Source organism: Octopus bimaculoides, chromosome 15 (genome assembly GCF_046866305.1).
Source record: "Octopus bimaculoides isolate indiv1 chromosome 15, ASM4686630v1, whole genome shotgun sequence".
NCBI lineage: Eukaryota > Metazoa > Mollusca > Cephalopoda > Octopoda > Octopodidae > Octopus > Octopus bimaculoides.
Window position 1 is genome coordinate 31,754,557 of NC_142942.1, and position 14,928 is coordinate 31,769,484.

At 38.9% G+C, this 14,928-nt stretch overlaps 1 protein-coding gene across 10 annotated transcripts in view; it reads right to left on the reverse strand.

Moving 5' to 3' along the window:
• LOC106869377 (histone-lysine N-methyltransferase SMYD3) overlaps nt 1-14,928 on the reverse strand; it is a 95,250-nt gene that overhangs the window by 1,657 nt on the left and 78,665 nt on the right. For 9 of the 10 annotated variants that reach the window (XM_089363656.1, XM_052973230.2, XM_089363655.1 and 6 more), the window contains 5 exons: nt 10,786-10,899; nt 8,191-8,263; nt 5,816-5,953; nt 5,047-5,224; nt 389-497 (listed from right to left, as the gene is read on the reverse strand). In XM_089363656.1, coding sequence (XP_089219782.1) covers nt 389-497; nt 5,047-5,224; nt 5,816-5,953; nt 8,191-8,263; nt 10,786-10,899 — 612 coding nt within the window. Of the gene's footprint in view, nt 1-388; nt 498-1,697; nt 1,838-5,046; nt 5,225-5,815; nt 5,954-8,190; nt 8,264-10,785; nt 10,900-14,928 lie in introns of those variants that run through there. The other variant, XM_089363663.1, reaches the window with a different exon arrangement.

The window sequence follows — 14,928 nt, forward strand, 5'->3', positions numbered from 1 at the left end:
AATAAATAGGAGAGTTGTTGGAGGTGAAAGAGAGAATAGAGAGAGGTGAGTTGAGGCAACTGTGTAAAGATGAATGAAGAAAAGGAGAAATGTGAGGGTAGCAGGGTTAATAAGAGGTGGCATGAGTAGTGTGTGAGGTGAAACTGTGAGGGAAGGATGGTCAAAGTTTGCAGCAAAATCCAAGTGATTTGAAATGGGATGGGATGAGAATGCAGAGCAAAAAAGCAATATACAAAAGGACACATACAAGGTGTGAGAAGGAGAAAAAGAATGAAGAGTAGAATTAATAGTGACTGATATTGAAAATTAGACATGGGATGTCATCAGTGAATTAATTTGTCTCCCTTTTAAATCCTCTTTTTCAAAGATAAACAAAAATAAAAGTTACCTTTCTAAATATTTCTCTTGCATTTTCAATTTCCATTGCATTCAGATACAACTTCCCTAATTCGTACAGCAATAAACCAACTTTGAAGTCAGAATGTTCAAAATATTGCCTTTTTCACCCCCACCAAGGAAAACAGAAAATACAGAAAAACCAAATTAAACATAAAATATAAGAAATCATGAATAAAATATACATTTGGATATTCGATAATATATCAGGTCATCCCATAAGTTCTGTCCAATTTTACCTTTTTTAAAATTGAATGAAATTTAATAGTATTTTAGAATGTATAATGGAATTTAAAATTATTTTTATGCATTTTTGTACATCTAAACTAATTAAATATTATTTTACAGAATAATAGAATTAAAATTTCTTTGATTAAAACCCTTTCTAACATAGAAGTATCCAAAGAGCATTTGAGGCACATAATGCTTTATGAGTACAAAAAAGGAAACTCTGCAGTCGAAGGGACTCAAAACATACACTCAGTTTATAGGCAAGAATGCTTGAATGAAAGAACTTGCAGAAGATGGTTTGCAAAATTCAGAAGTGGAGATTTCAGCCTTGAAGATGAAGATCGAACAGGACGTCCAGTTGAGTTTGATGATAAGCTCCTTGAGGCATTACTTGAAGAAAATCCTGCATTATCAGTTGAAGAATTGGCAATAAAGCTTAGTTCAAACCATACAACTGTTCATTGTCATCTTCAACAACTTGGAAAGGTTCCTAAACTTGGAAAATGGGTGCCTCATGAATTGTCCAAAAGCAACTGCAAATCCTGAGTTGACATCTGCTCTTTTCTCCATTCTCGCGAACTCATTTCACCCTTTTTGGATAGATTTGTGACTGGTGACCAGTGCTCTACTGGTGCTTATTTTATCAAACCCAAAATATGGTGGGGAGGAACAGTTAATGATATTAACTCCAATATTTTACTGGTACATTATTTTATTTTTATCATTCCTGGAAGGATCAAATGCAATGTCAGATTTTCCTGTGATGTGATCAGCCTGGTGCACTTTTGATCAGGTGTTAGAAGATGTGGCACCCACTGAGAGGAAACCTTCATCTTGTCAAGTTCATTGTGCAGAATATTCTCAATTCTTTCACACGATATGCTAATAGCATTGACTATTTGATTTATAGTCAATCGCCTGCTATCCATCAACATGTGAATTTGATCAATGTTTTCCTCAATGGAAGCAGTTGCAGGACATCCAGACCTAGGATCATCTTCAAGACTCTCCTCTTAACTTCAGCTGCCCACTTTTGCAATTGTTGATAAAGCAGGAGTGTCATCCCCTAATGTAGCAACCATGTCAGTATGAATGTCCTTGGGAGCTAAACCCTTTTCTGCAGGTACTTGATAAAATTTTGTCCATTTTCAAGAGAGGTCACTACTAGTTACTTTTGAAGTCTTCTTTGAACAGTCAGATGTGAGTTTACCTGGAAAGAAACAATGCAATTATTAATAAAAAGAGCTGAAATTAATTCATGCAAAATTTCACAGCTCTAGCATCACTCCTTCATAGCCTGGCTATGAACTTTTTAACCCACCCTCATAATGTGTTTTATCAACCCTGAAAGTATGAAAGGCAAGGTTGACCTCAACAGAATTTGAACCCAGAACATAAGAGCCAGAAGAAATGCTACTAAGTATTTTGGTCACCATGCAAACAATTCTGCCAGCTCACATTAAAAATATTAGTTTCAGGACCAGCAATTTTTTGGAGGGGCTGGAGGAGTGAATTACATTGATCCCCTAGTGCTCAACTGGTGCTTGTTTTATCAACCCCAAAAGAATGAAAGGTAAAGTTGACCTTGGCAGAATTTGAACTCAGAATGTAAAGATGGGTGAAATGCTGCTAAGAATTTTGCCCAACATGCTGACAATTCTGCCAGCTTGTTGCCTTACACCACCGTTTATTGCTGCTGCTGCGGCGGCAGCGGCGGTGATGATGATGATGATGATGATAATAATAATTGTTTCTAATATAAACTTAATGCCTGCAATTTATAGGAAGGGATAAATTGATTGTATCAACTGCAGTACTTGGCTGAAACTTTATTTTAGTAACCATGAAAGGACGAAAGGCAAAGTTGACATTAGCAGAATGTGAAAAGCTGGATGAAATGTTAAGTAATTTGTCCAACATTCTAACAATTCTGCCAGCTTGTAATAAAAATGCTTCTGATTTAGGTACAAGGCCAGCAATATTTGAGGGGATAGGGTAATCGATAACATTGACTCCAGTACTTTGCATGGAGGGTAGGGAGACAAAGTTGACCTTTCATCCTGCAAGGATCAGTAATAATTCCTAACAAAGTATCTGTGAAGGGGAGGAAGAGTCTGGCAGATCTCAAGATGTTGAATCTACTGACAAGAAGGATCATAATTATTCTGCCCTACATGTACTATTTCCTCTCTCTGCTGGTCTCCTGTCACTCAAGCACTCCCAACTCATTCATGTTTCCTCCTCTTATCATCCATATTGTACCCTGCCACACCTCCTATCCCAAACATTTTATAACCATATCCTCAGCCCTCCTTTCAAGGTATGCTACTTCTCTGGAATCTTTCCTTTCATCCATTCACTTTCGACTATTTAAGATCTCACCAATCTGAAATGGTCTGCAAATACTATGCCCACAGCCTCTACATCAATGTAATAAAATATTTGCTTTAAAGATAAACTTATTTAACAACATGCTAACATAGGAAATGAATATTAAGATGATGACAGTGATAATGTTCTTGTTTAGCCACTGGTCAGTTCTAATTCCATACACCTACCATTAAAAGCATTCCAAATGAATTAATTTCAACTATTTTTTTTTACAGACATAACATATTTAGGACTACATCAGTGTTTCCAAACCTATTTTTCCCCAGACCCCACTATAACTTTCCAGAAAAATGTATGCCCCATTGGTAGTTGGAAAAAAACTTTATTTTTAACATTTTATCACAATTATTTAATAAAAAAATTCTACTGGTAACTCTTTTAAGTACCAAGTATCAACTTCTCATGATTATATACTTTCCTTTAAGAAATATCCACACTAGAGTATTAGAATAGCACTATACTGTAGCAAACAGTCTTCACACAATATGCTTCGCTGGAGAGATTGGTTTGGCTAGGCTGAGTGTAGGTGTGTACGTTTGATATGAAAAAAGATTTCCACAATTCCATGTCACACTAAGAAAAAAATTTTGGTTCTCAGAGCCCACCAGTGGGGTGTATGCCCCATGTTGGGAATCACTGGCTTATATTATCCAATGTGTTAAATTGAAACTTCGTAGTGGTTCCCTCATATACATTTTACATAAATATCTTGTGTGTACAGTCTGATGTATGACTGCTACGGCATGAATGAGAGCTCCACATAGGTTATCATTATCCAATCAGCTTCCAGTATAGTGGTTAGTCTACCACTGTACTTAGCTGTGTTACTAGTTATGATATACACAATATATGTAGTGGAAAATTAAGATAAATCCCAATATAAATTATTAGTTCCTCTGTACATTTCATCATTGCAGTTATTTGGAACTCAGCATTGGATACTAAATCTCCGTAAAAGAATGCAATAAAGTAGTTCCACAGATGATCCATTGCAGTTGGGCATCCAAATGCATTTGGAACATTCAATGTTGAGTTCCGAATAGCTGCAATGGTAAAATGTATGTAGGAACTAAATATTTATACTGGGGGGGGGGGGGGGGGGGGGTATGTCCTGGCACTTGCCACCATCTATCTCTCTCTCTTCCTTTACTCAACCAACCCATTTATATTCTGATCCCCATCCGTTGTGAGTATGCCCAGCACATTGCCACCATCTCTATCTTGCTGTCTCCCACTCTCTTTCTCCCCTTCTCCTGCACTTCCCTCAGGTTGGGTAACCATGTATTTCCTTTGTGGCAACGTACCTCTTTCTGTCTTCATCCCTGATCTCTCTCTCTCCAGTTGAGTAACCTTGTACCTCCTCTACAGCAAGACACTTGTTTCTGTCCCTCTGCCTCATCATCCAACACAAGAGCACTTCCTCCAATGCTTTCCCCACTCTCAAAAGAGTTTTTTTTTTTGTCTTTTAAGTACTTGGTAAGCCTGTCAGTGCAAGTGCCACTTAAAAGCAGTCCACACTATAAAGTGGTTGGTGTTTGGAAGTGCATCCAGCTGCGGAAAACCTTGCCAAAACAGTTACAAAAGTCTGCCCGGCTGGCTCTTGTCAAACTGTCCCACCCATGCCAACATGGAAGGTGGACATTAAACGATGATGATGATGATATTTGTCTTAATTTTCAACTTCATTCTACACACACACACACACACACACACACACAGTGCAGTCCACTGGACAGATTTCCACATAATTTTCATTTACCTAGTTTCACTCATAAGGTTTTGGTTGACCCTTGGTTGTAGTAAGACACCCAAAATACCATGCATTGGGATCGACTCTGGGACCTCATGATTGCAAAAAAAAACTTTTAAACCACTTGGCCATGCCTGTATCCTATAATTTCTGGTGCCAACTTTGTCACACTGATTCTTGCCTGAGAACTATGCCAAAGGTATATATACATATATATTGATGGTGATGACTCTTCTAGTTTCTCTAGTTTGGTTAGCAATAATAAAAGAATTACTTACATTCTCTGCGGCCAAACTTTGTTACCATAATATGCTGCCTTTGACCAAAGTCTCAATTCAATACAAGCTTCTTTAGCAAGTTCCATTACTTCAACATAAATCAAGTTAGTTTCGTAAATTCTGGTCTCTTTGAGAATGTTAAGTGTACCCTCTGCTAGCTGCAACTGGTTTTCATAATCTAACATAGTGTACAGGAAAGGTCCATTGTCAGAAATGGTCATTAGAGAATCAATCATTTTAAAAACTATTCACATTTATCCAACAATTAAAATGTGCTACTTTTGGATTTGCTTGTCATACATGAAGAATTACTTTGGATATTAATTCTACTTGCATTTATAGATATCTGATTGTTGGATATAGTTAACCAAATTTGTTTAACACTGAGTGCTTTCTAGATATCTGCTTAGATTTTTTAAACCTTTTTACTTATTACACACACACTCTCATACACACCAAGCAAATGAAATTTCATATAACAGATGGCAAAGGGAAAGTAATTAATCAGAGTACTCTTTCTGATCCATGCAGGCATGGGAAAGTAGACATTATAAACGATGACAATGACATGTGGTGTTTTTCATATAAAACACCAAAATGCCCAATAAATGAAATATCCCATAAATTGTAGTATATTTTATGTTTTATACCTTTTAGTATTTCTGTTCTATGGTTTTATACCAATATCCAGGAATTTGGACTCAGAAGACTTTGGAAGTAGGTTTAGCACTTAGAAACAACATCAGTACACTTATGTAGTTATACATACCTTTACATTTATCAAGTTCACGAAGTTCTTGTACCTTTGCAATCCCAAAACTCCACAGTGTTTTGGTTTCTTCTAAAATTTCAGAGCTGACATCTCTTAAACCACAAACAGAACATGGTAACATGAAGAATTCATTTTCTGGAAAATATCAAAAGATGAACAGAAATATTGATCTAATCTTAATTTAACTCCTATTTTACAGCAACATGGCAGAGTCTTCTTTATTCTTTCTTCCTGTTGCCCCTGCAATGGATGCTGCTTCTCTGTTGTAATAACTCAAACCATGTGATTCAGCCTCACAACAATTTCTCCTCCTCTTCAGACCATCCTTGATATTTTACAATTCTAGATATTTCCAGTAAAGCATTCTTGTAAGGTAGAAATCAACAAAGCACTACCAGCTAAATAAAGCCTTGGATTCCAACCTATAGTGGTTAAATGGTAGCGACTGACACTGGGAACATTTTCTGTAATATAGTGGCACCTTATTCTGTGTCAGAACTTCCTCTCCTCTACTAAGAGCCATAAAACAAGAGTTACATGCCAGCTACTCTTAAGATATTCCTTCAAGTCAATGAGAGAGCTATGTGGTCACCCAGCTTATTAGAAATAGTTGCCAAATATTCCTTAAATGAGACACTACTGTCTTTAAAAGGGTAGGATATATCAGAAAATGTAATCTCATCATCATTTAATGTCTGTTGTCCATGCCGGTAAGGGTTGGATAGTTTGATCAGAGTTGAAGGCTGCACCAGACTCTAGTCTGATTTGGCATGGTTTCTACGTCTGGATACACTTCCTAATGCCAACCACTCCAAGAGAGTAATGAGTGCTTTTATGTCCCACTGGCACGGGAGCCATTTGCATGACACCAGTATCTGCCATGACTGCAGTTTTACTTGACTTGATGGGTCTTCTTCTCAAGGATGACATAATACTGAAGGTTTTGGTCATTCACCATTGACTCTGTGAGGCTCAACACTTGAAAGGTGCTTTTTACATTCCACATGCATGGGCGCAAGTTATGGGACACCAGCATTGGCCATGACAATGATTTCACTTGGCTTGACAGATTTTCTCAAGCACAGCATATTGCCAAAGATCTCAGTCACTAGTCATTGCCTCTGTGTGGCCCAATGTTCGAAGATCATGCTTCATCACCTTATTCTATGTCTTCCTGGGTCAACCTTTAACATAGGCTCCCTCCACAGTTAGAGAAATTGGCACTTCTTTGCACAGCTGTCCTCATCCATACACATCACATGACCATACCAGCACATTTGTCTCTCTTGCACAGCACATCTAATGCCCCTTATGCCCAACTTTTCTCTCAAGATGCTTACACTCTGTTGAACATGCACACTGATATTGCATATCCAGCGAAGCATACTGGCTTCATTTCTTTCAAGCCTATGTATGTCCTCGGCTGTCACAGTCCATGTTTCACTGCCATTTAGCATATCTGCTCACACACAGGATCATACAATCTGCCTTTCACTTTGAAAGAGAGGCCCTTTGTTGCCAGCAGAGGTAGAAGCTCTCTGAACTTTGCCCAGCCTATTCTTATTCTTACAGCTACACTCTTGGAGCATCCACCTCTGCTTTTAACTTGGTCACCTAGATAACAGAAGCTATCTACTACCTCTAGCTTACCCTACTAGCAGTTGATGGAGTCTATTTTCTGTACGTTTTTGGTGTTTATTGTACCTGTGCATCTTCCACACACAAAAGCTATTTTTTCTGTTAACCTTCCTCTGATATTGCTGCACCTCTTATGTGTCCATAGCTTACACGGGGTACATCTTATGGAGTTTCTTCTTATGTGTCCTTAGCTCACATCTGAATAAAAAATACAATAGGCGCAGGAGTGGCTGTGTGGTAAGTAGCTTGCTTACCAACCACATGGTTCTGGGTTCATTCCCACTGCATGGCACCTTGGGCAAGTGTCTTCTACTATAGCCTCGGGCTGACCAGTGTGTGTATATGTTTGTGTGTCTGTGTTTGTCCCCCCAACATCGCTTGACAACCGATGGTGGTATGTTTACGTCCCCGTAACTTAGCAGTTCGGCAAAAGAGACCGATAGAATAAGTACTAGACTTCCAAAGAATAAGTCCTGGAGTCGATTTGATCGACTAAAGGTGGTGCTCCAGCATGGCCGCAGTCAAATGACTGAAACAAGTAAAAGAGTAAAAGAGAGAGAGAGTAGTCATGTCTGGAATACCTTTGGTAATAGGTCTACTGGATCAGAACTGACCTGGAGTTAAACAACAACATATTCCTTTAGATATTTGAAGATATTAACGTTTCTGTGAGTAACATGGAAATATATTCATGATATTGGTAAATCGAATGTGAAAAGTAGATAGCAACTTACCATCATTGATGCTGATTCCAATGAAACCAGAACACTGGACATTTGGACAATGGACACTGGTCAGTTTGCGATCCTTCAATCAGAAATTAATGCACTCTTATGTCCACACTTACTTTCCAAAACAATTGAAATTTAAAAACAAAAAACATAAATGAAGTTATTTCATTATAATTATTTTTATCTGTTGTAATCATTAAAAAATGTAGTTTATCTGAATTTTTGAAGAGCTGAATATAGTGGAGAGATACTACTCCTCTGGGATAGGAAACTATGCTGATGCTTCAGCTTAATTTTTCATGTAGACAGATGTCCTTCAAAACACGATTCAGAAAAGTCAGTAATGTTAGCAAGTCGGAATTGTTAGCACGCTGGGTAAAATACTAAGTGGCATTTCATCTGTCTTCACATTCTGAGCTCAAATTCCACCAAGGTTGATTTTGCCTTTCATCCTTTCAGAGTTGATAAAAATAAGTACCAGTCATATACTGGAGTCAATGTAATTGATTAACCCCCATCCTCTGAACTTGCTGGCCTAGTGCCAAAATGTGAAACCAATAACAGAACATCCTACAGCAAGACTAGATATGCTCTAAACTTTTGAACAACTCATCCCAGGGAAGTGAGGACTCTGAAAGTTTTAAAGAATACATGGCAGCCTCCTTAGTGTTGATGGCCATGATAACATGTACCCAGTATACTCTGTAAAGTGGAGAGACATCAAGTGGAGAGGACCCTTCAGTCTTGTTCAAGGTATGCCAACTATAGTGCAGGTGCCACAATAAAATACATCCTGTACAGTGGTTGGTACATTCTGTAAAGTGATAGGGAGCCATCAAGCTATAGCAAAACCAAAATGGAAGGTACAAGTAAAATGTGTTCTCCAGCTTGTCTATGAGAGGCAGTAACTTTGAATAAAAACTGGTTTGGACTGTGATGATGCATCTAGTCAATGCTAGTAAGGAAAGTAGATGTAACAGGATGATGATACATAGAGCAGACAAATCTCTCTAAAAATCACAACCCTAGTATTAAAACAAAAGGTGACATCCTTGATAATTAGAATGAGACAATTGGGTGCAGATGGTGATTTGGCGTGGTTGACTGGACATTCAGCTTGTTGTGGCAACGGTAGTTGTTGGCGCATGCTGAAGTACATACATACAGATAGAAAGAGTGAGAGAGAGGAGAGAGAGAGATATTGTAATCAATTAATTGAACATGAATGATGTAAACACTTTCCCTCTCTTCATATAGATAACAAGAAATATGCTCACACGCATAAACAGAAAAAAAAAGGGGGAAGAGTGAGAAAAAGGAAACATTAAAACATCTGATATCAAATTAGCAATGCCAAAATAAGCTGTGCCAAAACATCTCATACCTGATGGAAAATGTAGTCTTACATATGGCCATAGATACACTGATTAAAATATAGTCATAGTTAGAATGGCATTGATTATTGGTCAGCTCATTCTGTATTGAACCGTTAACTTATAAGAACATTGACACAAGGTCACACACTTTGAAGCAGAGTCAATAAAATTGAATCCAGAACTTGATTCTAAAATTAATTTTGGTGGGATTTGAACTCAGAATGTAACACTAATAATCCCAACTTATACAATCATACTATACTAATAATCATACCAACAAAAGTGAATAGTGTTGTTACATAAATATAGGTGTAGTTGTCGGTGTGTGGTAAAAAGCTTGCTTCTCAATCACATGGTTCCAGGTTCAGTCCCATTGCATGGTGCCTTGGGCAAGTGTTTTCTACTATAACTTCAAGCTGACCAAAGCCTTGTGAGTGGATTTGGTAGATGGAAATTGAAAGAAGCCCATCATATATATATATATATATATATATATATATATCTTTTATCATTTACTTGTTTCAATCATTAGACTGTGGTCATGCTGGGGCACTGCCTTCAAGAGTTTCAGTCAAACAAATCAACCCCAAGCTTGGTATTTATTCTATCGTTCTATTTTTGCTGAACTGCTAAGTTACAGGGATGTAAACACACCAACACCATTTTTCAAATGATAGAGAGGAACAAACACAAACATAAAGACACACATACACATAGATACACACACACACACACACACATACATATACATGCACAACAAGCTTCTTTCAGTTTCTGTCTACCAAATCCACTCACAAGGCTTTGGTTAGCTTGAGGTTATAGCAGAAGACACTTGCCCAAGGTGCTATGCAGTGGGACTGAATCCAGAACCATGTGGTTGGGAAGCAAGCTTCTTATCACACAGTTACACATGTGCATGTGTGTGTGTATGTTACTTTGTGTCTGTGTTTGTCCTCTGACAATTGGTGTTGGTGTGTTTATGTCCCTGTAACTTAGAGGCTCAGTAAAAGGGACCAAAAGAATTAATACCAAGTTTTACAAGAAACAAAGGTTGGGGTTGAATCGTTTGACTAAAATCCTTCAGGGCATTGCCCTAGCAAGGCCACAGTCTAATGACTGAAATAAGTAAAAGATAAGATATATATATATATATATATATATATATATGGAACAGAGTAAGATTTATTAAAATATAGAAATAAACAAACCAAAAGTTACTTACAAGACATTCAGTTTCTTTACAATGAACACAAGAACAGTCAAAGTAATAGTTCTTTCGCAAGAAATCTTTACGAATCCAACTTGGTCTGTCATTGTTGATGTAACTAATGAAAATCTATATAAGGAAACAAATAACATACATTAATTACATGTATAGATGTAAACATACATTAGGTTACATATATACAGACACTTACATACATACATATATGTGTGTGTGTGTGTGTGTGTGTATGTGTAAATATATTTGCGTGTATATCTAATATATAAAATAGAGATGTCTGTGTATTCGCTTTTCACGTGAAATCGACTTCACCAAATGCTTCCATACTTGTGATGCATGAATAATTTGACCTCGGATAAATGTTAGGCTCTTCATTTGATTTTTTTTATTAAAAATAAATAATATTGCTTTATATTTAAGATTCACTTCTTTAAAAAGGTTCCTCAATGTCAACTTCCGGTATTGACGTATCAACGGCAAAAAGCTTCACTCTCTACTTTGACGTTTTTCTACAAAATGCTTACATACTTGTGATGCAATGTCAACTTCCGGTATTGACGTAGCACATGTGCACGCATACACACGTGTGTCTTTGTAAATATGTTTTTATACATTTATGTATGTGTGTGTTTGTAAGAGACAGAATGTGAGTGAGTCAAGGGGTGTGTTGTCATATGCATCCATCATTTTTGGATGTATGTGTGCGTGTGTGTGTGAGAGAGACAGAGTGAGAGAGCGGTGTGTGTGTAGTATTTACTCTCTCTCTCTCTCTCATACACACGCACACACACACACACAAAGATGTATGCATATTTATGCATGTACGTATACATGACAACAAACCTCTCTCTCTCTCTCTCTCTGTCACACACACACACACGTCCATTTCATCTGATGTGTAATACTGTGTGTGTGTGTGTGTGCGTGCGTGCGTGCATGGGGGGTTCCACAATCACCATTTATTTCAATTACTCTTGTGAGGATATTCACGTAAATCATTTGTTTCATTTAATCCCCATTTTAATTTTCGTAAAAGTTTCCAAGTACCAATAAGCAACAATTTCATTCCCGAGCAACGCCGGGTGCCTCTGCTAGTATATCATCATCATCATCATCATCATCGTTTAACGTCCGCTTTCCATGCTAGCATGGGTTGGACGATTTGACTGAGGACTGGTGAAACCGGATGGCAACACCAGGCTCCAGTCTGATTTGGCAGAGTTTCTACAGCTGGATGCCCTTCCTAACGCCAACCACTCAGAGAGTGTAGTGGGTGCTTTTACGTGTCACCCACACGAAAACGGCCACGCTCGAAATGGTGTCTTTTATGTGCCACCCGCACAAGCCAGTCCAGGGGCACTGGCAACGATCTCGCTCGAAAATCCTACAGGAGCCAGTCAGGCGGTACTAGCAACGGCCATGCTCAAAATGGTGCATCTCATGTGCCACCCGCACAAGAACCAGTCCAGGGGCACTGGCAACGATCTTACTTGGCTTGCCGGGTCTTCTCACGCACAGCACATTTCCAAAGGTCTCGGTCAGTAGTCATCGCCTCGGTGAGGCCCAATGTACGAAGGTCTTGCCTCACCACCTCAGCCCAGGTCTTCCTGGGCCTACCTCTTCCACGGGTTCCCTCAACTGTTAGGGTGTGGCACTTTTTCACGCAGCTATCCTCATCCATTCTCACCACATGTCCATACCAGCGCAATCGTCTCTCTTGCACGCCACAACTGATGCTTCTAATGTTCAGCTTTTCTCTCAAGATACTTACACTCTGACGGGTATTCACATTGACATTACACATCCAACGGAGCATACTGGCTTCATTCCTTGCGAGCTTACGTATGTCCTCAGCAGTTACAGCCCATGTTTCACTGCCATGTAGCATGGTTGTTCGTACGCATGCGTCATACAGTCTGCCTTTTACTCTGAGTGAGAGTCCCTTTGTCGCCAGCAGGGGTAAGAGCTCTCTAAACTTTGCCCAGGCTATTCTTATTCTAGCAGCTACACTTTCAGCGCACCCACCCCCACTACTAACTTGGTAGCCCAGATAGCGGAAGCTATCGACTACCTCTAGTTTTTCACCCTGGAATGAGATAGAAGTTGTTTCCTGTTTGTTTGCAGTCTTTATTGCACCTGAACATCTGCCACAAACAAAAACTAACTTGCTAGTTAACCTGCCTTTGATGTTGCTGCACCTCTTATGTGTCCATAGCTTGCACCGGGTACATCTTATAGAGTTACTACCTACTCCTTTTCTACATACTGAGCAGGGCCATCTACCTGAAGGGGTTTGTGTTTTATCTACCTTCCTACTTATTAGGATTTTGGTTTTAGCTAGGTTGACTCTAAGGCCCTTCAATTCTAGACCTTGCTTCCACACCTGAAACTTCTCTAGTTCTGATAGTGACTCCGCAATTAGGGCAAGGTCATCAGCATAGAGGAGCTCCCAGGGGCAACCTGTTTTGAACTCCTCTGTGATTGCCTGGAGGACTATGGTAAATAAGAGGGGGCTGAGGACGGAACCTTGGTGGACCCCTACCTCTACCCGGAATTCATTGCTGTACTCATTTCCAACCCTCACCTTACTGGCAGCATCTCTGTACATGGCTCGCATAGCTCTCACTAACCATTCTTCTATCCCAAGTTTCCTCATTGACCACCAGATAAGGGATCGGGGGACCCTGTCAAAGGCTTTCTCCATGTCAACGAAAGCCAGGTACAGAGGTTTATCCTTAGCTAGGTATTTCTCCTGCAACTGTCTCACTAGAAATAAGGCATCAGTAGTGCTTTTACCTGGCACGAACCCAAACTGCATCTCATCTAAATTGATTCGCTCCCTAATTAGTTGGGCTATGACCCTCTCTGTAACTTTCATAACCTGATCTAACAGCTTGATGCCTCTGTAATTATTTGTATCTAAAGCGTCACCTTTACCTTTGTAGCAGTTGACTATGATGCTGCTACACCAGTCATTGGGTATGACTCCTTCGTGTATCACCTGGTTCGTAATACGGGTGACTAGGCTATAGCCAACACTGCCAGATATTTTGAGCATCTCTGCAGTGATTCCTGATGGGCCGGGGGCTTTCCCGGTCTTCACACTCTTAATTGCTTTATCTACCCTGGTACTATCAACTCGGATAGCTGGTCCCTCTATTGGGTCGACATACGGCAGGCTCTCTTTCTCCCATTCATTCTCTTTATTAAGCAATCTATCGTAGTGGCATCTCCAGACCTCTTTCTTTGCATCCTCATTTAATGCAAGCGTACCATCATCCATGCGAACACATTTCTCTCCTACAACATCACTATTCTCTCTCCTACACTGTCTTGCAACACGAAATACCTCGAGTCTTTGGTCCTCACGGCGCAGAACATTGGCAAATCTTTCCTTATCTGCTTCCCCTCTGGCTAAATAAACCTGTCGCCTAGCCTCCCTTCTGGCACATTGGTACAATTCCCTGCTACCACCGTTCTTCCAGTCCTTCCAAACCTGTTTCTTTTGTCTAATAGCCCTGTCTACCTCCTTGTTCCACCACCACGTTACTCTGGGTCGGGAGGGGACCTTACACCACCCACAAATCTGGTCGGTGGCTTTCAACAGGTTGTCCCGCAGAAATCTCCAATTGTCTTCCACGTTGTATGATGCTATATATATATATATATATATATATATATATATATATATAATATATATATATGTAAATTCAAGTCACAATATGTGGATTCAAGTATTCCGGTAGTACTCATAAAAAATGCTCTTTAATGTATCATTCTACAAAACATATTGAATATATAATATGATACAGGAGAAAACAAGGAGTGTATAAGCTATAAATGACAGAGAAATAGTTTGATTAACTTTTGTTTAATTGTAAGAACATTCTAATTTCATGACAAATTGTTTCATAAACTCAAAAACATGTAAATAATTTATATCACTATATTTAATAATAAATAAATTACATGCCAACATTAATACAAAATGCAAAAGATCCTTCAAAATAATGCAGAATTTAAGCTATGTCCTCAAGTGAAAGAAAGTCTCTGTTAACAAAGATTTTCTTTCACTTACCCAATACTCTACCAGCTCTATTGTTCTCAGATCTCAGCCTATCTTTACAGTTTAGAACTATA